The sequence below is a fragment of the Dipodomys spectabilis genome, unplaced genomic scaffold (assembly GCF_019054845.1).
Source record: "Dipodomys spectabilis isolate Male_0828 unplaced genomic scaffold, ASM1905484v1 ptg000228l, whole genome shotgun sequence".
In the NCBI taxonomy this organism is placed as follows: domain Eukaryota; kingdom Metazoa; phylum Chordata; class Mammalia; order Rodentia; family Heteromyidae; genus Dipodomys; species Dipodomys spectabilis.
This window is the reverse complement of record NW_024870905.1, coordinates 10,433,840-10,461,724: the sequence shown is the minus strand read 5'-3', so window position 1 is coordinate 10,461,724 and position 27,885 is coordinate 10,433,840. Positions and strand designations below refer to the sequence as shown.

The 27,885-nt window shown below is 49.5% G+C and overlaps 1 protein-coding gene across 1 annotated transcript in view; it reads left to right on the top strand.

Annotated features, from left to right (window-relative positions):
* The first annotated feature begins 10,743 nt into the window (after positions 1–10,743).
* Positions 10,744–27,885, top strand: part of Tbc1d2b (TBC1 domain family member 2B) — a 72,758-nt gene continuing 55,616 nt past the window's right edge. The window contains 5 exon segments of the mRNA XM_042697761.1: positions 10,744–10,860; positions 10,862–10,990; positions 10,992–11,042; positions 11,044–11,091; positions 11,094–11,111. Coding sequence (XP_042553695.1) covers positions 10,744–10,860; positions 10,862–10,990; positions 10,992–11,042; positions 11,044–11,091; positions 11,094–11,111 — 363 coding nt within the window.

Sequence of the window (27,885 nt, the reverse complement as noted above, 5' to 3'; positions counted from 1 at the left end):
CTTGGTTTGTGGGGGACCAACCACATCGGTGCCATGGCCACCTGTTTGCTGTTAGGAAGAGTCAATGAGTTAATTCTTTTGAACAAGGGTTTCGAACAACATAAGCAAAGTGATTGCTTAATGCTGATGGTGAAGATGACCGGGACCATGCTAGCTAGCCAGTCTTTAAAACACAGAGTGTTGGTAATTATCATCATCATCATCATTATTACTGTTATTACAACTTCATCATGAGTCATCTCCAATCACGATAAGGATGTGTTTGGGGGTGTGTGTAATGCATGTGGTTTTGAGGAAAGGCAAAGGCATGGAGCAAACCTGCACCCCACTCCCAACCCTCGGCTCCTCCTCCCCTCAGAGCCATGTCTTCTACATCTACACAAGGGCTAACCATATTTGCTTTGCGGGAGCATGAGGGAAATGCTGCAGATAATATTATCAGCATAAGGGCAAGTACCTGGGCTGGGCACGGCAGCTCACACCTGTAATCTGAGCTACTCAGCAGGCTGAGAGCTGAGGGTCGTGGTTGGAAGCCAACCCAGGCTGACAACCAGGAGACTTTTCTGTATTTGCTGCCACAATCGGGGAGATCAGGCCTGCTGGAACTGGCAAGGATGGGGGTTTCTAGAACTCTGTAGAGGTGGGGGATGGAGAGGAAGAGTAAAACAGCTGTGAGATTGCTTGGCATGTGGTCTCTAGCTACACATTGGTGCTCTGCATTTCCTTCCTTGAACACGATGAATAAGCCCCACTTGATGTTTTCTGCTCTGGTTACTGGGTCACCAATAGAAACCACAGAGAAGCTTCGTGCTGGTGACTCAAGCTTGTTAAATCCCAGCTATTCAGGAGGCTGAGATCTGAGGATCAAGGTTCAAAGGCAGCCCCAGCTGGAAAGTCTGTTAAAAAAAAAAAAAAAAGCTGGAAGTGGAGCTGTGGCTTAAGTGGCAGAACATCACCTTGAGCAAGATAGCTAAGGGACAGCACTTAGTCCCTGAGTTCAAGCCCCAGCATCCTCACACACACACACACACACACAAAACCCACAGATATTTTCTTACTGCACTATAGCTATGGCAGATATCTTGAGATATTTTTGCTCATCATTACCTCACAATTATAATAATTTGACATCATCTGAGATTACCACAGAAACACATCTTATTTTCTATCCCAAATACTTTGATAAATGCGACTTTCCTGTAACAGAGTACCATTGTCCATCTGTGGATTTCACTTTTGTGCATTGAAAATTCTCTTCTGAGAGCTGGGTAAGGTGGACAAAGCCTGTAACCTTCACTACTTGAAAGGCAGAGATCAAGAAATCATGGTTCAAAGTCAGCCAGAGCAAAAGTAAGTGTGTATGACTCCATCTCAACCAGGGACTGGATGCGATGATGTATGCCTGTCATCTCAGTGAATCAGAGAAGCACAAATAGGCAGATTGCATTCCAGGCTGACTTGAGTTAAAAAGTAAGAACCTTCCTTGAAAATAATCAGTATAAAAAAGGTGCTAAGCCAGGCACCGGTGGCTCACGCCTGTAATCCTAGCTACTAAGATCTAAGGATCTTGGTTCAAAGCCAGCCCCAACAGGAAGGTCTGTGAGACTCTTATCTCCAATAAACCACCAGAAAACCAGAAGTGGTGCTGTGGCTTAAGTGGTAGAGCACTAGACTTGGGCTGAAGAGCTGAGAGACAGCGCCCAGGCCCAGAGTTCAAGCCCTACAACCAACAAAAAAGGGGGGCTAGAGGTGTGGATAAAGTGGTAGAGCACCTGTCTTGAAAGGTTGGGGCCCCAAGTTCAATCCCCAATACTTAAAAAAAAAATAAAAAAGAAGAATAAATATAGCCAGGTGCCAGTGGCTCACATCTGTAATCCTAGCTACTAAGGAGGCTGAGATCTGAGGATCACAGTTCAAAGCCAGCCCAGGCAGGAAAGAGGTGAGACTCTTATCTCCAAAGAACCACCCAGAAAATTGGAAGTGGAGTTGTGGCTCAAGGTGGTAGAACTCCAGCCTTGAGCAAAAAAAACTAAGGGACAGCACCACAGGCCCTTAGTTCAAGCCCCAAGACTGAGATGGAGAGAGAGAGAGAGATGAGAGAGAGAGAGAGAGAGAGAGAGAGAGAGAGAGAGAGAGATTAATATGTATTTTTTCCTGACCAAAAGTTCATAGATTTCAAAAGAGGCTGAGGTTACTGGGGTGCAGCCCAGAGTCAGTTCACTGCCAAAGTGTGGTCCTGGAAATATGCAAATACAAAGAAATGCATTGCAAGAGTTTCCATAAGGCTTTTTTTTTTTCCTTTCTCCTCCTCCCTTTTGCCCTAGAAACTTCTATGGGTAGAACCTGGGTTATTTGCATAAGAAGACAAAGGCTTTGTGTAGAAAAAGAGGCCAGAACCCAGGATGGCCACGGATCAGGGCTGAGGATTCCGTAAATTAGGCAAATTCGAAGTCTATATTTACACTCACAGAAAATGCCGAACCAGGCTCAGGTGTGTGGGGTGGGGTGACCACCATAAAAGGCTGGGGACAGAGATTGGCCTGGACAAAACTCTCTTTCCACTGGTTAGTTCATTACCTGTGGTCACCTTCTGGATACAGAGCCTAGAAAATCCCCCCTCAGGGAGCCCTGCGCCCCACCCCATTCTAAGTTTTCAGAGTGAAGTAGAGGGAAAACGAGGAAGGGTCTAGAGGCCGACTGACCTGCAACTCCCCCATCTGCTGTCTCTGTGGTTGTTTGTCTCTGTTCCTTCATGGACAAAAATGGAGAGGTTGTCAGCAGCAGGGCATTAGTGGCTCACGCCTGTGGTCCTACCTACTCAGGAGGCTGAGATCTGAGGATTATGGTTTGAAGCTGGCTAGGAAAGTCTGTAAGACTTTTTTTTTTTTGGGTCCGGTCATGGGGCCTGAACTCTGGGCCTGGGCGCTGTCCCTCAGCTCTTCAGCTCAAGGCGAGCGCTCTACCACTTGAGCCACAGCACCACTTCTGGCTTTTTTTCTTGTTGCTTATGTGGTGCTGAGGAATGGAACCCAGGGCCTCATGCATGCAAGACAAGCGCTCTTCCACTGAGCCACCTTCCTAGCCCCTCTGTGAGACTCTTAATCTCCAGTTAATCAGCAAAAAGCTGACAGTGGAAGTATGGCTCAAGTGGTAGAGCAGCAGCTTTAAGTGGAAAAGAGTAAGGGACAGCACCTAGGGCCTGAGTTCAAGCCCCAGGACTCACACACACACACACACACACACACAAGTGTCAGTAGTGAAGGTATGGCTCAAGTAGAAGAACACCAGCCTGGAGTTATAAAAGCTAAAGAGCAGTGCATAGGCCCAGCAGACCCAGGTCCTGAGTATAACCCCAGGATGGAGGACTTAGAGGAGTTGTCACTGACTTCGGAGCAGTTCAGGGGCTGGAAGTGGCAGCAAAATCTTGGCTCACGCCTGTAATCTCAACTACTCAAGAGGCTGAGATCTGAGGATTGCAGTTAGAAGCCAGCCTGGGCAGGAAAGTCCATGAAACTCTTATCTCCAATGAACCAGCAACAAAGCCGGAGTGGAGCTGAGGCTCAAGTACTAAAGGGCTAGCCTTGAGGGAAAAAAAAAAAAAGCATAAGGACAGCACCCAGGCCCTGAGTTCAAGTCCCAGGACTGGCACACACATACAAAAAAAAAAGCTTAGCATTGTGACTCAGCCCAGTTCCAGTCTGCCCCCTGCTGGTGAAGCCCAGGTATTGCTGTCCTTGTCCCTCCTCCAGGGGTTCTGTCTCCTGGTAAGTTTCTCCTAGGGGACCAATGAGTAGAAATGGATTATTGAACCCATGACTCCTTTCTAATGGGCTCTGCTCCACTTGCCCTCCCAGGAGCCAGGCCACCTCTGGAGAGATGCTCCCTGTCTGCCTGAGTGCATGGCTCAGCCCGGGACTGTTGGCCACCATCTCCTGGTGGAAAGCCAGTTGAGGCTTTTGAGTTAACTGTGGGTCACATGCCTGTGGCTGTGTGCAGACGTTTTCTGTAGCTCCATGTGACTTTTCTATTAGCGGCACAAATTTGATTCATGAACTTGAGGCGTGGAGGGGGGAAAATGACCTGATTTCTCTCCTTTCTTCCCTTTTTCTTGTTTTGTTTTTGTGCCAGTCCTGGGGCTTGAAACATCAGGATTTCATACTCTTTTTTTTTTTCTTGTCTCTTTTTTCTCTTTTTTGTTGGTCATAGGGCTTAAACGCTGGGCCTGGGTTCTATCCCTGAGCTCTTCAGCTCAAGGCTAGTGCTCTACCACTTAAACCACAGCACTACTTCCTGCTTTCTGGTGGTTAACTGGAGGTAAGAGTCTTTCGGACTTCCCTGCCTGGGCTGGCTTTGAACCTTGATCCTCATATCTCAGCCTCTTGAATAGCTAGGGTTACAGGCGTGAGCCGCCCACGCCCAGCGACTTCACACTCTTGCTTTGGCTTTTTCACTCAAGGCTGGTGCTCTACCATTTAAGCCACACCTCTATTTCTGGCTTTTGACTAGTTAATTGAGTGTTAAGAGTTTCAAGGATCTGGCTGCAATGGCTGGTTTTGAATGAGATCCTCAATAGCTAGGATTCCAGGCATGCCCACCAGTGCCTGGCTTTGGAAATGATTATATTGGATAAATAGGGGACATCTCCATGGCTAACAGGGCCTCAGGCCTACTATAGTCTAAAACCGCTGCCAGCCCTCTCTGATCCATAAAGCTCTCATTTTGGGGCTCTGAGCCCATGGCTTTCTGACAATCCGGCCCAGAGGGAGCCTCCAATGGCTTTCTCTTTGGAGAATCCAGCTCTCCTGAGTCTCATGCAAAATCAAATTCTGGTCAGGCACTGGTGACTGGTACTTTTAATCCTAGCTACTCAAGGAGTCTGAGATCAAAGTTCAAAGCCAGCCTGGGCAGGAAAATCTGTGAGACTCTAATCTCCAATGAGCTCACCAAAAAGCCAGAAGTGGAGCTAGTAGGGCACCAGCTGTGAGTGAAAAAGCTAAGGGACAGCATCCAAGCTTGGAGTTCAAGTCCCAGTATTTGCACATACATGTGTGCACGTGTGTGACACACACGTACACGCATACATGCACGCATGCGCATATGCACACACGAATTCTTCAGAATGGCAAGTCAGTTGCTCATGCATTTGGGATTAGTTTATGGCTTAATTGGAAGATGAGAGGCAGAGAGAGGACCACACCTTAAGAAACCTGTTCTACAGCCTCCTGCTGTATGTACCTGGCAGCTGGAATTGGAGTTTACTAAATTCTTTTTTTTTTTTTTTTTGCTAGTCCTGGGGCTTGAACTCCGGGCCTGGGCACTGTACCTGAGCTTCTTTTGCTCAAGGCTAGCAGTACCATTTGAGCTTCTGGCTTTTTCTGTTTATGTAGTACTGAGGAATTGAACCTGGGGCTTCATGCCTGCAAGGCAAGCATTCTACCACTGAGCCACCTTCCCAGCCCTGGAGTTTACTAAATACTAAGTTCACTTAGCCCTTCACACCATCCTTTCACAGCTGGTGATGAGGTGAGAGCTTTGTCAATTCTGGGGCTTGGACTCAGGGCCTGGGCACTGTCCGTCTAACAAGTACAATATCCTGGATTGATCCCCAGTACCTCCCTCCCACCAAAAAAAAAGACAGAAATAAAAATACAGTTAAAATGTGTTAATGAAAAATGAATGGAGGCAGGCATTGGTGCTCACACCTGCAAACCCAGCTACTCAGGAGGCTGAGATCTGAGGATGGCAATTCGAAGCCAGCTCAGGCAAGAAAGTCCACGAGACCTTTAAGTAACAAGCAAAAAGCTGGAAGTGGAGCTGACTCAAGTGGTAGAGCGCCAGTGTGGAGTGAAAAAGCTCAGGGGCAGGACCCAGACCCTGAATTCAAGCTCCAGTACAAGCTCAGAAAACAACAAATAAGTAAAAAAATATGTTCCCTACTCACTCTAGCATCTGTTTCTATGAGGTTATAAGGTTTTCCACCTTTCTATTTTCTTGAATGCTGACTGACTTTTGGCCTGTCACCCTCATACAACTTGTTTTGTTGTGTGTTTGTGTGTGTGTGTGTGTGTGTGTGTGTCCTGGGGCTTGAGCTCAGGGCCTAGGCACTGTCCGTAAACATCTTTGTACAAAGCTAGCAAGCACTCAGCTCCACTTCTGGCTTTGTGGTGGTTTATTGGAGGTAAGAGTTTCACCAGTCTTCCTGCCTGGTCTGGCTTCAAACGGCGATCCTCAGATCTCAGCCTCCTGAGGTAGCTAGGATTACAGGCGTGACCCTTGGTGCTCAGCCACCATAGGTTCCTTCTAGGGATCCTTTGACTTAATGAGGCAATTGGTTGGAGTTGGCTGAGAGCTGGAGCTGGAAAGGAGTTCAGTGCCCTGGGTCTGGAGCCAAGTCTTGGGGACAGTGAGGAACAGGAAAAATACAGAGCCTCTGCCAATGCCCGGGGCCCAGGCATTGACCCCCAGACAGCCTGGTTCCCTGTGCCTGTGGGGGGTCTCTGCCTGGCATCCCACAGCTGACCATCCTCTGCCCTCGTCCGGGCCTCTGCCAGTCCAAGCCCTGGTCTATCTATCTCCCCAGGCTGGGGATCTTAGCCAGCAACACAAATCCCTCCCTTCTGGGACAAGATCCATGACGGTGTATAGATTTGCCTGCTGATTTGGTAGGCAAATAAAGCCTGCCGGCTTCCAGAGTGAGATGGGCAATGGAAACAGGCTCTCTGAGCCTGGATCCTTGGCTGAAATTAATTTTTTCCAGAATATTCCAGATGCCTAGAGCTTCCTACAACAAGACCAGGCCTAGTGCTGATGTAAGATACCCCATGCCGGTCAGATGCATGGAACAGAGGCTGGGGAGGTGTGTGGAGACCAGGGACTCTCTGCCATGGGTGGTTTGGGACAACCCACCATCTGGATGGATCTAGATCCATCCAGAAACTTCTGGAAAACTTTTCCCAGCCCCTTTCCCCTTACCAACTCCCATTTGAACTGTAGTCAAGGTGCAGGGTCACCCCTTTTCAGAGCACATGCACCATTCCTATGTGACTTTGGGGATATATTTTACTTAAATTTTGAGGCAGATTAGGGCAAATGAATGACCTATTGAGCTTTGTAGGCCTTGAGATTCTCAAACACCCAATGTCCTGTGGTCAGAGGCCAACTCGTCAGAGCCTGGGTGCTGCCTGTTTGTAGAATGGGGGTTCCTGGTATGTGGGGGGGGGTGGGCAGTGAGACTCTGCTCTTCTAATTTCCCGGGAACCCACTTAGAGGAAGTTGCTAAGTCAGGAGGAAGTGGCTATTGTTTACTTAACAGGAAAAACTTGGGCAGTGAACTTGCTCCCCCATGGCTAGTCCTGGGGCAAACCCCTAGGAACACAGAGTGAGTGCTCATTCTGTGCCATTGCCTTCAGAAGGCGCTGCAGGGGCACCAACTGCTGGGACTGAGCCAATGGCTCACGCCTGGCATCCGAGCTACTCAAGAGGCTGAGATCTGAGGATCACGGTTTGAAGCCAACCAGAGCAGGAAAGTCTCTGAGACTTTTTTTTTCCCCAATCCTGGGGCTTGAACTCAGGGCCTGGGCACTGTCCCTGAGCCTCTCTGTGCTCAAGGCTAGTGCTCTACCACTTGAGCACTTCTGGCTTTTTCTGTATATGTGGTACTGAGGAATTGAGCCCAGGGCTTCATGCATGCTACACAAGCACTCTAGCTCTAAGCCACATTCCCAGGCCTCTGAGATTCTTTTTTTTTTGTTTTTTTGGTCATGGGGCTTGAACTCTAGGCCTGGGCGCTGTCCCTGAGCTCTTCAGCTCAAGGCTAGTGTTCTACCACTTGAGCCATTAGCACTACTTCCAGCTTTTGTGGTGCTGAGGAATCAAACCCAGGGCCTCATGCATGCAAGGCAAGTGCTCTACCACTGAGCCACCTTCCCAGCCCCTCTGAGATTCTTATCTCCAGCGAATCACCATCCAAGGATGCTAAAAATGGAACTGTGGCTCAAGTGGTGGAGCATCAGCCTTGAACAACAACAACAAAAAAAAAGCTAAAGGCAGCAGTTAGGTACTGAGTCCAAGCCAACTACCCACTGCCATTGTATCAGACAGAGAAGGCCATGTTACTGACTTGTGATCTTGTGGGAGACCCAGAGAGGAAAATGACTACAATCTGAATCTGGCCAGAGTCAGGCAGAGGCCAAATTGATTTCTCCTGTATGTAATGATAGCCCCAGACTTCAGGCCTGCTGGCTTTCTATATATGGGGTAAGAAAAATGTATTGAAGAAAAACAATACCAAAATTAACAAACATTTGATTAAATGTAGCTATGATGTCAATATCCTAATAATCATAAAAAGGCCATTCCTCAGGCCAAGCATATTGGCATATAGCTGTTACCCAGTTGTCAGGATGCAGAGATTAAGAGGTCTGTGGTTCAAGACCAGCCTGAGCAAAATATTAGTGAGACCTTCATCTTAACAAACATGCTAGTTGTGGTGGTGTTCATCTGTAATCCAGGATACTCAGGAGGAACAGGTAGAAGGATCATGGTCCAAGAACAGTCCCCAGGGAAAAATGAAATAATTAAAGCAAAAAAAAAAAAAAAAGAGGGGGGGAGTGGGGGTTAAGACTGTGGCTTAAGTGGTATAACACTTGCCTAGATGGGCTCTTAGTTCAAATTCTAGTACGATGTTAAAAAAAAAAAAAGATAACCAGGCACCAGTGGCTCACACCTGTCATCTAGCAACTCAGGAGACTGAGATCTGAGGATCTCAAATTAAAGTCAGCCTGGGCAGGAAAGTCCATAAGACTCTTTATTGTTGTTATTGTTGACTGTGGGGCTTGAACTCTGGGCCTGAGCGCTGTCCCTCAGCTCTTCAGCTCAAGATAACGCTCTATCACTTGAGCTACAACTCCACTTCCGGTTTCCTGGTGGTTTATTGGAGATAAGAATTTCACAGAGTTTCCTGCCCGGGCTGGCTTTGAACTGTGATCCTCAGATCTCTTCCTGAATAGCTAGTATTACAGGCGTGAGCCACCGGGCTGGCTCCAGGAGACTCTTATCTCCAATGAATCACAATGGGGAAGTGGTGCTGTGGCTCAAGTGATAGAGCACTCACCTTCAGTGAAAGAGCTCAGGGACAGCGTCCAGAGTTCAAGCCCCATGACCCCCTCCCCCCAAAAAAAGACTAAACAACAGAAAGAAAAGAAAGATAACACAACAGAAAAACCAAACCTGGCTGGGAAGGTGGCTCAGTGGTAGAGCACTTGCCTTGCATGCTCGAGGCCCCTGGGTTCGATTCCTCAGCACCACATAAGAAAAAAGCCAGAAGTGGCGCTGTGGCTCATGAGCTAGAGCGCTAGCCTTGAGCTGAAGAGCTGAGGGACAGCGCCCAGGCCCAGAATTCAGGCCCCACGACCGGACCGAAAAAAAAAAAAAAAAAAAAGAAAAACCAAACCTGTAGTGCCCTTGAAGATTAGTAGATTGCTTTTACTCCCTCAGTTGGCCAAAATTCCTACATAGCCAATTATAAATCTAAATGGATAACTCACTCCTATAATATCAAGTGCTCAAGTATGCCTATTGCTTCAAACCCTTATTATTATTTTTTTCCTTTTTGAGACAGTGTCTCTCAGGCTGGCTTCACACTGATAGTCCTGGGTCCACTCCATGACTAGCCATGGGAGAGCAAGTTTCACTGCCCAAGTTTTTCCTGTTAAGTAAACAATGACCACTTCCTCCTGGCTTTTTTATTTACAATATAATCCCCACAAGGGCCAGGCAGTGACTGGCTCATCCCTGCAATGTCTATCGCTGCTTTAAAACCCTACCTGGCTCCCAGAAGGCACCCAATACATATTTATTTAGTCATTGTGTGCTCTGGGCTGTGGACAGACCAGATATGTTTTGGCTTTCATTCAGGAGCTCTACAAATATTTACTGAACACCCACTCAGCGCTGAGCAACAAGCAGCTCTAGCCTGTGACTCTGGCTGGGAGGAGATTAAAAAAAAATCAAGGTTGGCTGAAGCCAACCTCTGGAGGCTAAGATCTGAGGATCATCGTTTGAAGGCAGCCCAGGTGGGAAAGTCCATGAAGACTCATCTTTAATTAACTCATAAGAAGCCAGAAGTAGAGTGTGGCCTAAGTGGAAGAGTGCTAGCCTTGAGTGAAAAATGAAGGGCGGCACGTAGGCCCTGATTGACACATACACACATGTAAGCACACACACGTGCGCGCACACACACACACACACACACACGAGTTTACCTGGAGGGAGCATTCACGTGCAGTGCCCCTGAGTTGTTTTTTGTTTTTGTCAGTCATGGGGTTTGAACTCTGGGCCTGGGCGCAGTCCCTGAGCTCTTCTGCTCACGCAGGCTTTCTTGCTCCGGGCTGGCTTCGAAACGCCATCCCTCAGATCTCAGCCTCCTGAGTAGCTGGGATGACAGGCGTGTGCTAGCAGCGCCGGGCCCTGGGTGGGTTTGGACAAATGCACCTTTCCGGGGAACACACGCCCCGTGCATCCACAGCACACCGTTTCTCCGGCGCGGGACGCAGGCGAGGAGGGGGGCGCTCGGGGACCAGGCACCGCGGAGGCGGCGCCCGGGCAGAAGTGGGCGTGACCCACGCGCAGGGGAGGACTACAAGCCCCAGCATGCCCCGCGCGTGGCGGCCGTGCGGAGGGCCTGGCGCGGCGCCCCGGCGGCGGCGGCGGCTGCGAGGCGACCCGGGCGCGGGGCGGCGAGCGATGCCGGGAGCCGGAGCCCGCGCTGAGGAGGACGGCGCGGGCGGCGGCGAGGGCGGCGGCGGCGGAGCCGGGGCGGCGGCCGAGGCGGGGCCGGGCAGGGAGCCCGCGCGGCTGTGCGGGGTACCTGCAGAAGCTGTCGGGCAAGGGCCCGCTGCGCGGCTACCGCAGCCGCTGGTTCGTGTTCGACGCCCGCCGCTGCTGCCTCTACTACTTCAAGAGCCCGCAGGACGCGCTGCCGCTCGGCCGCCCTGGACATCGCCGACGCCTGCTTCAGCTACGACGGCCCCGACGACGCGGCCCGAGCCCGGCGCCGAGCCGCCCGCGCACTTCCAGGTGCACAGCGCGGGGCGCCCGTCACGGTGCTCAAGGTGGGGAGTTCGCGGCCCGCGGCCGCCGCCCGGCCCGGCCCGCCTTCCCCCCAAGCCGCTCTCCCCCAGCCCTTCCCCACGCGTCTCTTTACCCATGACTGCGACTTGGGGGCGAGGGGAGAGGGCTCCCCAGCCCTCACTCCCATCCTCAGACTGGGATCCCTTGTCTCCCCCTGCGCCCTCTTCCCCTGCACCCTCTCCTCCTCCGCCTTCTTCTTCTGCACCCTTCCCCTGCATCCTGCCCTCTTGCACCCTCCTCCCTGCCCCCTCTCCTCCTGAACCCTCCCCCCCCACTTCCTCCTCCTCCTGCACCCTCTCTTCCTGCACCTTCTCCACCCTCTCCCCCTGTGCCCTCTCCCCCTGGGCCTTCTCTTTCTGCATCCTTCCCCCTGACCCCCTCTCCCTCCTTTACCCCCCTGCTCCTTCTTTGGATCCCATCTCAGTGTTCACCCCTACCACCCCATCGATGCTCTGGGGCAGCCCAGCTGTAAGGGGGTTTTACAACTATGGGATGGATGACCTTGAGTATGTCCTTTGACCACCCTGTTTAATTTTTTAGCTGTCTACTTTGTTCAAGTTGCTGGGGCGGGGGGGGGGGGGGGGGGGGGGGGGGGGGGGGGAGGGTTGGAGACAGGATCTATCTTAATTAGGGGCACTGGGAGGAAATTTCTTCATATTGTGCTCTGTAAATGTTAGGTTCGTTTAGAATCAGAGAGACAGACACACGCTCACTCAGGCTACCAGGCACCCTTCCAGAGTGGGCAGGGGCGCACCAGTCAAGGGCAGCACCCAGCCTGGAAGTCAGTAACAGAGCTCTGATCCTGATCCTTTGCTTCTTGTTTGGGTTGAGAGGGGAGAGAGGTCTCATTAGAGGCTCCTCTAACCTTCCAGCAGAGATTGGGGCAGGGATCTGTGTGGTAAAATAGGAGTCCTGGTGCTGGGGTAGCCTTCCTGCCCTCGGGAGTTATAAAGGGCTAGAATTCTTTATCTTTTAGGGACTGACCTGCTTTACAGGCTCCCCCCCTCCCCCATCCCCCCCCCCCCCCCCTCCACCAGGGTCTGAGCTGCCTCTCAGGATCTTGCTCTCAGCTGGCTTTGTCTCCACCCTCACTCTTTCTGGCTAACTCTTCCATTTGCAAAGCTGGGATTTCTCCAGGGCAGCAGGGCTGGGCCCAGCCTCTCTCAAAGCTGTTGGCCAAGTGGAGAGAAAATGAGCAGCAAGGAGCGTTCTCTGAGGCAGTCCGAGCCAGCAGCAGCTGGACTCACTCACTGAAGTCATTTCCACAACCTGTCTTTCCGAGCCAATTCCAGCAGAGTCTGATTCCTGTGGTCTTCCCACCCCCCACCTCCCAGTGGTGGGGGCTTGAACTCAGGGCCTGGGTGTTGTCCCTGAGCTCTTTTGCTCAAGGCTAGCTATCTACCACTTTGAGCCACAGTGCCACATCTGGTTTTCTGGTGATTCATTGGGCTGGCTTTGAACTGCAATTCCCAGATCTCAGTCTCCTGAGGAGCTGGATTACAGGCGTGAGCTGCCAGCATCTGGCTTTTCTGTGGTCTTTGGACTCTGCCTGCCTCAGAATGGGTACATACACATGCAGAGAAACATCCAAAGGAATCCAGCAGGTTTGCCATGTGCTTGAGGTACTGAGTACCTGTATAAACCTCGGGAATAACCCCATTGAGTTCCGAACTTTCGTCAAAGGCAGAGTGCTTGTCCACAGACTACTCGTGGGCTATCCCTGTGTTAGTTGAATTTCCGGTGGAAGTGTTATTAAAAACAAAAAACCCAGAGCTTCCTGTTTCAGATTCTCTTAGATGACTTTCAGAGTCCTCTATCAGTTCTTTGTTGTTATTGTTGTTGTTGTTGGTCGGTGGGCGTTGAACTCTGGGCCTGGGCGCTATCCCTCAGCTCTTCAGCTCAAGGCAAGCGCTCTACCACTTGAGCCACAGCGCCACTTCTGGTTTTCTGAGTTGTTTACTGGAGATAAGAGTCTCACAGAGTTTCCTGCTTGGGCTGGCTTTGACCTCGATCCTCAGATCCTACCCTCCTGAATACCTAGGATGACAGGCGGTGAGCCACTGACGCCAGGCTCTATCAGTTCTTTCACTTAAAAAAATGATGAGTAGTGGTTGTGTCTACCTGAGTGGAGAAGCAAAGCTTGGCTATCTGGAGTGTAGCTTCAGACATGGATGGACTTGAACTTGCAAGCTAGAGTCTCCCAGTGTGTGTGTTTGTTGTTGATGAGTTTTACTGCTTTTGCTTTCCTTGTTGGGTGGTTTTGAGCATTCTGGAAAAGGGTATGGAAAATGGCTACTGTATACCTTGCAGCCTTATAAATAAACACTAGGCACGTCTTTGGCCAAACATGTGGTATACTCATAATATTCCCACTGTGGAAGCGTACAGGTATGACTGTGAAGGAGCAGGGACTGGATGAGCACTGTCTGTGGATGACTGTCAGAACATGGTGAACAGTTACAGAATGAAAGCAGGGAGCCAGGTGGCTCACGCCTGTGATCCTAGCTACTCAGGAGGCTGAGATCTGAGGATCGCGGTTCAAAGCCAGCCCAGGCAGGAAAGTCCGTGAGACTCTTATCTCCAATAAACCACTAGAAAACCGGAAGTGGCGCTGTGGCTCAAAGAGCACTAGCTTTGAGGTGAAGAGCGCAAGGACAGCGCCCAGGCCCAGAGTTCAAGCCCCATGACCAACCAAAAAAACAAAACAAAAAACAAAAACAAAAAAAGAGCAGAAAGACTAGCGATTAGCAAGTCACTCCAACTCACTCCCATCTTTAGCATTGTCGTGCCAAGATGTTTCTTATTTTGTAACATCATCCCACCTTCTCTGGAGAAGCTGTGGCTTTGCTGGGCTTTTCCAAAATGCTTCATTGCCTGAGTCCCTAACCAAAGTTGCTTGTGGAATTTCTTGGTAAACTCTGTAATCTGGGCCAGTGTCACGTGTTACAGATGAGGAAGAAGAGGCCTCAGTGGGCTGTGATTTTTGCCTGATGTCACTGAGACCCTCCTGGAAGTGAAGTTCCAGAAATGAGGAGTGTCACCCCAGTGTCTAATTGTGGGATCTGTTCTGGCAAGTCTTTCCCCTTGTGACTTTGGCATCATTTGTTTTGGATTAGGTAAGGTGCAGTGTTTTGTTTTTTTCCTTTTCTTTTTTTCTGTTTTACATGTCTGCCTTCTTTAGTAAGTACTGGGAGCATTTTCCTGCCCAATTTTGTACCAAGTGGACAGTACCTTTTAGTGGACAGTTGATAGCTAATCTGCGTGTGTGTGCATGTGTATGTGTGTGCGGGGGTGCGAGAGGCTTTTTGCTGTGATTTACTGTGTTGGAAGCCCGGAGACACTTCTGCAGTGAGCTAGCACTGGGGGGCCAGGAAGGCGCACGAGTAATGGAGTAAAGCTTGAATCATCCTGTCCTTTCTCATCTCTGCAGTCTCTGGAGCACAAGGAACACCATCAAATGGCAGTAACCGAGCCCCCTTTCCTCTGCTCCCCCTCCTTTTTTTCTTTCTGTATTGGGATTTGAACGCAGGGCCTGGGCACACTGTCCCTTAGTTTTTTCACTCAAAGCTGATGCTCTACTACTTGAACCAAACCTTCACTTCCACCTCTTTTTTGTTTGTGCGTGTTCATTGGAGATAAGAGTCTTATGGACCCCTCCCACTACCTACCTGCTGGCTTCAAACCCTGATCCTCAGAATTCAGCCTCCTGAGTAGCTAGGATTACAGGTGAGAGCCATTGGTGCCTGGCTTTGCTCCTTTTCTTGTAGGCATCTGGATTCCACATGGATCCACGCTGTGGGTTTCAGAGTCACGTGTAACTGACCATCTGTGCATCCCTATTCTTCACCCACTTTTTTTTTTTTTTTTTTGGTCGGTCGTGGGGCTTGAACTCTGGGCCTGGGCGCTGTCCTTCAGCTCTTCAGCTCAAGGCGAGCGCTCTACCACTTGAGCTACAGCGCCACTTCCGGTTTTCTAGTGGTTTATTGGAGATAGGAGTCTCACGGTCTCTCCTGCCCGGGCTGGCTTTGAACCGCGATCCTCAGATCTCAGCCTCCTGAGTAGCTAGGATTACAGGCGTCTTCACCCACTTTTTTTTTTTTTTTTCACCCACTTTTGTGGGAAAACATGCACATTCTCTGGTTGAAACTGCTCTTAGCTTAACAACAAACATTTGTTGGCTTGAGTAATCGTAGTGTGTTCAGTACAGAATAGATGTGGTCAACCAACCTTCCTTGCCAAATCATTCTGTTAAGCACTTCTGTGCTGGGCTATCCCCCACAACAGACCATCTGGACCCTCTTCAAAAACCTTGAAGCATTATTTCCACCTTTGGGTTATGAGCACTTAACTTTTCCTGGCTTCTCAGTAAGCTCCTTAAAGGTAAGTGACTTTCTAGCCTGGTGCCAGTGGCTCACTGTAATCCTAGCTGCTCAGGAGGCTGAGAGCTGAGGATCTCAGCTCAAAGCCAGCCCGGGCAGGAAAGTCCATGAGACTCTTATCTCCAGTTAACCACCAGAAAACTGGAAGTGGAGCCCTGACTCAAAGTGGTAGAGTGCTAGTCTTGAACGAAAGAGCTCAGGGGCAGTGCCGAGACCCTGAGTTCAAGCTTAGGACAGACCCCCGCCCCCCCAAAAAAAAAGCCATCACCCAGGAAGCCTTAGTTTTGGGGGAGCACTGATGCACTAGAAGTGACTAGCCAGAATTCTGCATGTGCAGGTGTCAGCATTTGTATACATGCTGTGGAGGTGGCCACCACTAGTGAAAGCCCTCTGAATAGAAAAGCATCAGGAATCTCAAGGAAGGTTGTGGCTTATCCTTCCCCTGAGCAGAGAGCTGACCATCAGTCCTGGGTTTTCAGGTAGCTGGCATTTCACACAGCTTTGGAGACACTGCTACAGCACCGGCAAGCTTGCTATGAAAGGGGTTGGAGGCGTGGCTCACTTGGTAGAGTGCTAGCTAGTGAGTGAAAGCAGCAGGAACAAGTTCAGGTCCTGGTCTCAGAACTAAATAAAGAAGAAAAGAAAAGGCCATGTAATAACTATTTTAGTTTTGTAGGCCCCTGTTTCTGTCACTGCTCTATCCTGCCCTTTGTGGTGTGAAACGACGATACAGTATTTGTGTGGGGGGGGCGGGTAGCTGTATCCTAAATTTTACTTATAGACCCTAAAATTTCGGTTTCTCGTTTTTTGTTCACATTCCACAAAAGATTGTTTCGATTTTCTTCCATCCATTTGAACATGTTAAAAGCAGACTGGGGTGTGAGTGTGTTAAAAGCAGACTGGGGTGTGAGCGTGTTAAGAGCAGACTGGGGCGTGAGCATGTTAAAAGCAGACTGGGGCGTGAGCGTGTTTGGGGCGTGAGCGTGTTTGGGGTGTGAGCGTGTTTGGGGCGTGAGCGTGTTAAACGCAGACTGGGGCGTGAGCGTGTTTGGGGTGTGAGCGTGTTTGGGGCGTGAGCGTGTTTGGGGTGTGAGCGTGTTTGGGGCGTGAGCGTGTTAAACGCAGACTGGGGCGTGAGCGTGTTTGGGGTGTGAGCGTGTTTGGGGCGTGAGCGTGTTTGGGGCGTGAGCGTGTTTGGGGCGTGAGCGTGTTTGGGGTGTGAGCGTGTTTGGGGCGTGAGCGTGTTTGGGGCGTGAGCGTGTTTGGGGTGTGAGCGTGTTAGAAGCAGACTGGGGCGTGAGCGTGTTTGGGGCGTGAGCGTATTTGGGGCGTGAGCGTGTTTGGGGTGTGAGCATGTTTGGGGTGTGAGCGTGTTAAACGCAGACTGGGGCCAGGCGCTGGGGCTCTTGTCTCTAACCTTTGTGACCCAGAAGACTGAGCACTTGAGGGTCAAAGTTCAAAGCCGGCCCAAGCAGCAAAGTAAATAGAGCTGTGGCTCACGTGATAGAGAGCCAACTTTGTGCAAAATGCTAAGCGACAGTGCCCAGGCCCTGAGTTCAAGCCCCAGTACCAACACACACACACACACACACACACACACACACACACACACACACCAGGCCCTGAGTTCAAGCCCCAGTACACACACACACACACACACACACACACACACACACACACACACACTCCTGACTTGTAGATGGTCAGAGTCTGACCAGTGGTCAGGGTCTGAACCCTTAGGTTGTAGTTTAATGGTTAGTGTTTCTAGAAGGTTTCAGGAACTTCCCATTCATTAATTCACTCATGCACTCACTCAGTGCTTAGTTAGGCCCTGGGCTCAGAACCTGAACAAGACACACAAAAGTTCCCCACCCTTGTGGAACTTTCAGACATTAATAAAGCCATACCAGACCAATCATGTAATGCATGCACAATAGAGGGTTTCATCTTTTCGGGCTTTGGGGAGGTCGAGGAAAGACTCTCCTAGGGAAGTGCCTCTTAGGGGGATGGTTTGGGGCTTGAACTCAGGGCCTAGACATTGTCCCTAAGCTTTTCTGCACACGCTATCCTATCACTTCCAGCCACAACTCCACTTCCCATTTTCTGGTGGTTCATTGGAGGTAAGAGTCTCATATCTTGTCCCAGCTGGCTTCAAACCACCATCCTCAGATCTCAGCCTCCTCAGTAGCTAGGATTACAGGCATGAGCCACCGGTGCTCATAGGAAGTGCCTTTTGAGTTGAGGCATAAAGAGTGGTCTGGTGTTTATTGGGGGCGTGGAGTAGGGAAAGGAAGTGGTATAAGCAGAAGTCCTTAGGTGGTTGGGGGGGGGGGGGGGTGCTGCCTGCCTGCTGGACTCAGGTAGCGCCAGGTCACAGATGGGGTAAAGGGGAACTTGGCCTTAAAGCCTGGCCTGGTCTCTCCTGTATTAGCATTGGGGGTCCCAGCAGGACTTTGTCCTTTGTCCTGAGGCTTGTGGGAATCAGGAAACAATGTTAAGCAAGTATTGATGAACACTTCTTTTCTTCCTTCCCCAACATGATTATCTCAGTCCATTTGAGCTGCTGTAAAAGAATGTCCTAGACTAAATAAGCTTATAAGCAACGAATTTATTGCTCAGTGGATATCTATCTGCTGAACGCTCTCTCTGGCTTGTAGTTGATGCCTTTTTCTTTTTCTTTTTTCTTTTTGGTGGTGGTGGTGGGGTAGTGCTGGGTATCTTGCTGTCTATTGCCTTTTTCTTTTTCTTATTCTTTTTTTTTTTGTTGTTGTTGTTGTTGGTTGTGGGGCTTGAACTCTGGGCCTGGGCACTGTCCCTGAGCTCTTCAGCTCAAGGCAAGCTCTCTACCACTTGAGCTATAGTGCCACTGCAGTTTTCTGGTGGTTAACTGGAGATAAGAGTCTCATGGACTTTCCTGCCCAGGCTGGCTTTGAACTTCGAGATCCTGAGATCTCAGCCTCCTAAGTAGCTAGGATTACAGGCGTGAGCCACTGGTACCTGGCTCTGCTGGCATTTTCACACAAGGCTGGCACACTACCATTTGAACCACAGCTTTACCTCCAGCTTTTTACTGGTTAATTGGAAACAATGAAGCCCTGGCTGGCTTCAAAAGTAATCCTCAGATCTCAGCCTCCTGAGTAGCTAGGATGGCAGATTTGAACTACCAGTGCCTGGCCAGCTTGGGCCTTCTATCTGGATCCTAACACAATTGAGCTCTCTCTGCCCCCTCCCCTCTTCTTCCCTCCCTCCCTCCCTCCCTCCCTCCCTTCCTCCCTCCCTCCCTCCCTCCCTTCCTCCCTTCCTCCCTTCCTCCCTTCCTCCCTTCCTTCCTTCCTTCCTTTTTTCCTTCTTTCTTTCCAGTCCTGGGTCTTGAATTCAGGGCCTGGGCACAGTCTTTTGCCTACCACTCTATCACTTGAGCCACAGCACCACTTCTGGCTTTTTCTGTTTATGTGGTACTGAGGAATCAAACCCAGGGCTTCATGCATGCTAGGCAAGCACTCTACCACTGACCCACATTCCCAGCCCCCTCTGGCCTCTTTTAGTAAGAGAATTATCCCATTGCTGACTCAGTCATCTCCTCAGAGGCCCCATTGTTTTTGGTACATGCTTGGGATTGAACCCATGCTAAGCACATACTCTAACCACTGAGCCACATTGCCCCTCACTCCTCCATGTTTTAATATTATCACCTTGGGGTGATAATATTAAACATGTAATTTTTCTTTCTTTCTTGGTGGTACTGGGGTTTGAACTCAGAGCCTTGTACTTGCTTAGGCAGCACCTTTACCCTTAAACTCTTTTTGTGTTGGTTATTTTCAAGATTGGGTCTTACTTGATGCCCAGGTTGGCCTGGGCTGTGATCCTCCTACTTGTGCTGGTATGTGTCACTATACTTAGTCACTGTTCTTTCCCTAGTAGCTTCGGGTGACAGGTGTGCACCACTGTGCCCAGCTGAGATTGAGATGGAGTCTTTTGACTCCATCTTGAACCTTCCTTCCTCTACTTCCCCCTCACTCTCCTGGGCTGGCCATACACCATGGTCCCTTGGTCTCTGCTCCCAAAAAGCTTGGATTACAAGCTTGAGTCCAAACACCTGACTCAGTATACATGTTTTTGAAAACATTCAGACCATACCACTGGTTTGGCCATGCCCAGTATTTCTATTTAACCGTGTTGAAAGAATGTCATGTTTGTGTGGTAAGGGCTAATATTTGTTGTGCACTGGCAAGCAGGTTTAGCACAGACAAATGCAGAGGTGAAGGTTTTTGTTTTTGTTTTGTCTTGGTGCTTGATCTCTAAGCCTGGGCGCTGTCCCTCAGCTCTTCAGCTCGAGGTTAGCACTCTACCACTTGAGCCACAGCACCACTTCCGGCTTTTTCTGTTTATATGGTGCTGAGGAATCGAACCCAGGGCCTTATGTATGTCAGGCAAGCACTCTACCACTGAGCCACCTTCCCAGCCCGGGGTGAAGGTTTGTGAGCTGGGGTCACTGTGAAGCTGGCTTTGGAGGGCATGGGTGGTCTGGGCCGGTCCTGCCCTGCCCTGTGAAGGCATTCCTGATGCCTCCTTCACTGATTTCTTCACTTGCTTTCCCTTTATGCACATTGCCCGTTCCCTTCCCCTCTGGGTTGAGTGTCACAGGCATTGGTGTACAGTGTACCAGCTCCCACCTTGCCAAGTTTCTGGGGGGCGGGTAAGGACAGATCTCCTAGGTCTGAAATCCTTACCCAGCAGCCCCTGCATGGCAGAGGGAATATAAACAATACAACTCTCCTCTCCCAGAAGAAAAGAACTCTGTTGTTGTAGAAATAACTCAGATTAGGGAGGCAAAAGATTTTTTGAGGGTGCACCAGTCCTAGGGCTTGAACTTGGGTCCTGTCCTTGAGCTTTTTTTTTGCTCAAAGCTATCGCTCTACCACTTGGGCCACAGCTCCACTTTGAGCTTTTTGATGGTTAATTGGAAATAAGAGTCTCATGAGCTTTCTTGACCAGGCTGACTTCAAACCACGATCCTCAGATCTCAGTCTCCTGAGTAGCTAGGATTACAGGCGAGAGCTACCAGCACCTGGCCTACTAAGAAATTTTTGGTTCTGATCCAGACATCAAAGTGGTGTCAGGCCTCATCTGGGTTTAGTTGGTTTTTACAGTGTGGATGTAAGATGGAAAGGGGAACTGGCTGGTGCTCCTTCTAGTGTAACGGTTGAGTGTCTGTAAACCCTTACCCAGGCACTTGTGCATGGGAGGATTTCTGAGGGGATTGCCCAGTATACAGAGAGTGTCCGAAGAGATCAGGGTTGTTTTGCTCCCTGATGGAGTCTAATCATTGTAGGCAGAGCAGCTGGCATTGTGTCCTACAGATGGGCTCTGTGAAAGTTTGCTGTATATTTCCCCACCAAATCTGGTTGTTGTTTTTTTTTAAATCGGCCATGGGGCTTGAACTCTGGGCGTGGGTACTGTCCCTCAGCTCTTCAGCTCAGGGTGAGCCACAGTGCCACTTCCGGTTTTATGGTGGCTAATTGGAGATAAGCATCTCACGGACTTTCCTGCTCTGGCTGGCTTTGAACCTCGAGCCTGAGATCTCAGCCTCCTGAGTAGCTAGGATTACAGGCATGAGCCACAGGTGCCCGGCCAGTCCCGTGGAATCTTTAGTGCACAGGGGTGCCCACCACCTGCAGGGTGTCCAGGCTGCCTTTGTGGGCTAGATGGCTGCCTTGAAGTGTAGTAGGGTCTGTGAGTATAAACATGGCTGGCCTCTTGTCACACACAAAGAGGGGTTTGTAATGTCCACTTATTCTGCAAGTATATTTGAACATCTACCATGTTCTGAGCATTATGTAGCTTGCTGTGGACACAGCACTGACTTTTTTTTCATCGATTTAAAAACAACAACAAAACACACACTAGCCGGGCGTTGGCCTATGCCTGTAATCCTAGCTAGTCAAGAGGCTGAGATCTGAGGTTCATGGTTCAAAGACAGCCTAAGCAGGAAAAGTCTGTAAGACTTATTTCCAATTAACCACCAGAAAATCAGAAGTGGCTCTGTGGCTCAAGTAGTAGAGTACTCGCCTTGAACTAGAGCTCAGGGACAGTGCCCAGGCCCAGAGTTTAAGCCCAACGACTGACCAAAAACAAAAACAAAAAACCCCACAACAACAACAACAAAAACCCAATAGTGTTGCTGGGGCACTGGTGGCTCATGCCTGTACTTCTAGCTACTTAGGAGGCTGAGATAGGAGGATCGTGGTTTAAAGCCAGCCTGGGTAGGGAAGTCTGAGAGGCTCTGATCTCTAATTAAACACCAAAAAGGAGCTGGAAGTGGAGGTGTGGCTCAAGTGGTAGAGTGCTAGCCTTGAGCAAAAAAGTTTAGGCCTTGAGTTCGAGCACAATATCAGCACAGCAACAACAACAAAAACAACAGTGTTAACACTTCAAAAAAGCTTAGCACCCCATACCAGCAAAGAATTGCAAGAGCTTTAGTAAAATCTTTGGAGAGAACATATTTGTCTGTAGGCTTCGGCATTAGGGGGTAAATACCAAATGTCTGCAACATTTTTTGGTTCTTGGAGAATCCTGGCATCTTCCCATTGTACATGATGGGGAAGGGATATCCTTTGCATGAAGTTCTAACTTGGATATGGCCGAAAGCTAAAATCTGTGGGTTTTATAATACTTCTGTAAGCATCATTGAATTGGCCAGACTTATGTGACTGGTTTTTATCAAGAAGAGCTCCCTGGAGACGGTGGGGCTGGGACACTGGTAGGTTTTGGTATGTTCAGGGAGACTTTACTTCCTCTTGGGTCAGCAAGCTAATGTTCCCAGAGTGTCAGCATCTTTTCTTTTCCCTCCATTCTTTCTTTCTTTCTTTCCTTTTCTTTCTTTCTTTCCCTCCCTCCCTCCCTCCCTCCCACCCTCCCTCCCTCCCACCTTCCCTCCCTCCCTCCCTCCCTCCCTCCCTTTCTCTCTCCTACTCTCCCTCTCTCTCTCTCTCTCTCTTTCTTCTGGTGCTGGGCTTGAACTTAGGCCTGGATACTGTCCCTAACTTTTTCACTCAAAGTTAGTGCTCTACCACTTGAGCCGCACCTCCATTTCTGGTGTGTGTGTGTGTGTGAGTGTGTGAGTGTGTGTGTGTGTGTGTGTGTGTGTGTGTTTATTTTTTGGGTCTGGTCATGGGGCCTGAACGTGTGTGTGTGTGTGTGTGTGTGTGTGTGTGTGTGTGTGTGTGTGTTTATTTATTTTTTGGGTCTGGTCATGGGGCCTGAACTCTGGGCCTGGACGCTGTCCCTCAGCTCTTCAGCTCAAGACTAGTGCTCTACCACTTGAGCCACAGCGCCACTTCCAGCTTTTTTTCTTTTTGCTTATGTGGTGCTGAGGAATCGAACCCAGGGTCTCATGCATGCAAGGCAAGCGCTCTATCACTGAGCAACCTTCCTATTCCCATGTTTTATTGGAGACCAGAGTCCCACAAACTTTCCTGTCTGGGCTGGCTTTGAACTGTGATACTTAGATTCAGCCTATGGAGTAGCTAGGATTACAGGCATACACCAGTGCCTGCCTGCATCAGCCTCTTTTAATGAGTTTTCAGGCTGCCATTTGCTAAGTTTTTGGAGATATGGGTTGTGCAGGAGAGCTGGAGGCCTCTGGGAGAAGAGGTTTGGGTCTGGAGTCCTTTTCCTGGCCTAGCTCCCCAAGCAGCAGGGTTTTTCCTTGAGGCTGCCTTGACAGGCCGGGCTGGGGGGGTCCATGCTGCTGGAGATGGGCAGGTCAGCATTATCAGGGGTGTTGATCTTGGATACGGCAATTATTTCTAGGCAGGAAGCCCAGTTTTCATTTCCTGTCCCTGCTCTTGTCTGCTCAGGGGAGACGGCTTGCCTCAGAGAAGGTGGCAGACTTTCTAAATGTGTTGCAGTCAGCCATTCACCCAACAGGCCTAGTAGGCCCAGGCCCTGATGGGTACCCAGGCAGAGGTCAGGCATGGCCTGTGGCCTCCGGGATGTGCCTGTTCTTGGAGTGTGATTAGGACAGGATGTTAAGTGGCTCTGCGAGCTGGTGGAAGTCCTGAAGTGTTTTTGCTCCAAGCACCATTATCCCATAGTCAGAGGCTTTTGGAGACCTGCCTGCTTGGCCCCTGCCCAATCCAGTGAAGAAACTGAGTCCTCAACTAACTAGTCAGTGCAGTCCTGGCTCTCAGGAAGCTTACTTTGACTATGCTTGCTTCACGCTGTGTCGGAGTCATAAGTGGGAAATCAGGCCTCTTCCTTTTCAATTGTATACCAGTACTCAAATTGTACATTGAACTGTTTTGTGCCCGGTGGTCCATACTTGTAATACTATCCACTCAGGAGGCTGAGATCTGAGGATCGTGCTTTGCAGTCATCCTAGGCAGATAAATCCTAGTGACTGTTATCTCCTGATTACGAGCAAAAAGCCAGATGTGGAGCTGTGGCTCAAGTGGTAGAGCTCCAGCTCCTTGAGAGCATGAGGCCCTGAACTCAAGCCCCATGACTAGCACAAAAAAAAACTATAGTGTTGGCGGCCTAGGTTCAGGTAAGCTGAGTCACATAAAGATTGGGAATGAATAAGCCCTAGCGGCACAGCTCCTGAGTTTGAGGCTAGCCTGGGCTAATTAACAAGACCTTGTCTCAGAAAAAAAAAAAAAAAATGACACAAATGGCCTACACAAGATTATAAACTTCCGGTTGGAGCTGCCTGAACAGGAAGTGTTAGCTGTGTGTCCTGGCACTTGCCCCCTTGGGTGATCAGCCCCCTTGGCAGTCGGCTATAGATTTCTGCCCCACCCAGTCTCAGAAGGGATCTGGTTGTCTCTCTCGTTCATGTTGTCTAGAATGGTTCATTTCTGTCCTCTGAAGGAAAGCTGGCTCTCAAGTGTTAGAATGCAGATTTCCAGGTCCTGCCCTAGGTCTGCTATGTGGGATAGGAACTAGGATTAGTCTCTTGACCCTGCTGGGAGCTCTGGGCCTCTGGGCTTCTTCCACCCAGGGCCTGAGTGGCCAGTGTTCTCTGGCTCTGATGATGATGACTCTCTAGGTGGATAGGAAATAACTGAACTACATGGGTGTGGACCTGTGAAGCGTGAGCTCTTTTTCACACGTAGATGTTCTGTGGTTTGTAGCTGCATATCTGCTTTACATTCTGAGTTTCTATTCTCCAGAGCTGTGGTTTGGGCCTGATTCTTCATCTGCCCTGGGCTAGGATCTCTTTGGAAAGAATGTTTGCCTGCCATCTTCAGATTTCTCCCTCCTCGCCTCCCTTACTTTCTTTTTGTGTCAGTCCTGAGGCTTGAATTCATGGACTAGGTGCTGTCCCTTAGCTTTGGTGCACTACCATTTTGAGCCACAGCTCTGCTTCTGGTTTTCTTGTGGTTCATTGTAGTCTCACGGACTTTCCTGCTGAGTTGGAACCATGATCCTCAGATCTCAGCCTCCTAAATAACTAGGATGACCCGTGTGAGCCCCCACCCAGCTAGATGTTTCTGAAATGAAATGAGTAACCTGGAATGCAGAGTGCTCTTACGCCTCCAGCAGGTGACTGAATAATGCTGGAACACTACCTCACGCACCCTACAGACACAAGCTGAGACCCTCCCTCCCCCCAGGTTCCCCATCCCTGGGGCAGGGTGGGCGGAGCCTGGGACTCTGCTCCCACCCCCAACCCACTTCCTAAAATGTCATTTTAAGTCAGTCATTCCTGGGCCCTGTTTTAAGTTAAAAAACCAGCAAAGGGAAACCTCAAAGTGTTGCATGATGTGTGGACACCATAGAGGCTGTGGCTGTTCCCTGGCTGTGGCCACACGAAGGTTTTGTGTTTTGTTTCACGCTGGGTTCATAAAACCTCCCGCATTGTGCAACAGCAGAGCCGATAAGGCCGGAGGGGGAGGATGAGCCCTGTGGTCACTTGGGGGCTGATGTTGCTTTCCCTCTGAAACTGAAAGCACTTCCACAGGCATCCATGTGTCCTCGCAGGGTGGGCCGGTCTAGAGAGAGGCCTAGCCAAGCCTTGTACTTCTTCCGTGCATTTTAGGTGATTACTTTAATAAAACTTAGGAGAATGGTCATTTAAAGATAGCACTTTAGAAGGAGGGAAAAGTGAAAATGCCTTCTGTTTCCTGGAGGATGGAGGTTTGTGAACTCACTCCCGTCGTTGAAGGAACAGGAGAATCCAGTGTTGCTTTGCCTTCTGTCTGTCCCTGGGCCAAGACAGATTTCAAAATCTTCTAGAGGGAAAACTGCATTCTTTTCCCATTGATACCAAGACAGATCCCTTTGGATTGACCCCAAGCTTGTGATTTTGCAACACTCAAATGAGAAAGTTGGAACCTGAAGTTATTTATTAAATTTGAGAGTGTAACTTCTCTCTTCTTTTTTTGCCTATTCTCTTTTTTAATGTAATTTTATTGTTAAGGTGTTATATAGAAGGGATATCATTTCATAAGTCAGGTAATGCATAATTTATTATTATTATTATTTTGCCAGTCGTAGGGCTGAAACTCTGGGCCTGAGCACTGACCTCCAGTTTCTTTGGCTCCAGGCTGTTGTTCTACCACTTGAGCCACAGCTCCACTTCCAGGTTTTTCTGTGTAGTTTATTGAAGAAAAGTCTTATGGGGACTTTTCTGCCTGGGCTGGCTTCAAACTGCGATCCTCTGATCTCTGTCTCCTGAGTAGCCAGGATTATAGGCATGAGCTGCTGGCACCTGGCCACATATATTTCTTTTTTCTTTTTTTTTTCTGTTGGTCATGGGGCTTGAACTCTGGGCCTGGGCGCTGTCCCTCAGTTCTTTAGCTCAAGGCAAGCTCTCTACCACTGAGTCACAGCACCACTTCTGGTTTTCTGGAGGTTAATTGGAGATAAGAGTCTCATGGACTTTCCTGCCTGGGCTGGCTTTGAACCATGATGATCCTCAGATCTCAGCCTCCTAAGTAGCTAGGATTACAGGTGTGAGCCACTAGCACCTGGTTCTCCTCTCCTCCTCCTCTCCTCTCCTCTCCTCCCCTCCCCTCTCCTCAACTCTCCTCCCCTCCCCTCTCCTCAACTCTCCTCCCCTCCCCTCTCCTCAACTCTCCTCCCCTCCCCTCTCCTCCCTTCCCCTCTCCCCTCTCCCCTCTCCTCTCTCCTTTCCTCTGGCTTGAACTCAGCGCCTGGGCACTGTTTCTGAGCTTCTTTTACTCAAGGCTAGTCCTCTATCACTTGAGCCACAGTACCACTTCTGGCTTTTTCTGTGTATGTGGTACTGAGGAATTGAATCCAAGGCTTCATGCATGTTAGGCAAGCACTCTACCACTAAGCCACATTCCCAGCCCATATTTATTTCTTTTTTGGACAATGTCACCTCTTCCTTTGTTTTCTCCCAGTTTCCCCCTCCCGTTTCTGTTAATAAGTTGCATAGTTCATTTTCCACAGTATGTCTACTGAATACTACGATTGCATTGTTCACCCTGTCAGGGTTTGAACTCAGGCCTTACGCTTACTCAGCTTATTTTGCTCATGGCAGACACTTTACCACTTGAGACAAGCCCCTAGCCTGCTTTGCTGGTTGATTAGAGATGGAGTCTCATGGACTTTTCTGCCTGGGCTGACTTTAAACCACTGTTTCTCCAGATTTAGGTCACCTGAATAGCCAAGATTATAAGCATGAGCCACCAGCACTCAGCTTGTAGTCTGTTTTTGATCTGAATTTTTATTTGTTAACAGGCCACCTACAATATTCTTATGCTTCCTGTTGCTGAAGGAGGAATTACCTTAGACATGTTTTGGAAAACTAGATATCCTTTCTTAACTTCCAAAAGAGTTCCTTCATTATTACCAGTTACTGTATCTTTTAACAAACATGGTTGAGCTGGTGCTGTGGCTCATGCCTGTCATCCTAGTTACTGAGATCTGAGGATTATGGACATTTCCTCCTGAGGGGGTGGTGAAGATGGTGCATTGTCATATATAGCATGTTGGAGGACCCTGGTGGGCCTGGTAGATGGGGTGTCTGGACTGGGTCTCCAGGGCCAGAAGGAGTTGGGGGAGGTCCAGTGGGAGCAGGGTTGTGGAAGCAGATCTGGCCTTTGTATATTATGTGGAGGAAAGGTCACAGCCCAGAGGTGTGCCTTGTAGTATAGTGTGGACCTGATTACCAGGCCAGATTGCTTGGTGATTGAAAGCATCAGAGTGGGACTCTGTGTATATGTGTGTATATGTGTGTGTGTGTGTGTGTGTGTGTGTGTGTGTATGTGAAAGAGAGAGAGAGAGAGAGAGAAAGCATGTTAGCCAGGGGCTTGAACTCAAGGCCTTAATGCTATCCTGTAACTTACTTGTTTGCTCAAGTATGGTGCTCTGCCACTTCAGCCACAGCTCCACATCCAGTTTT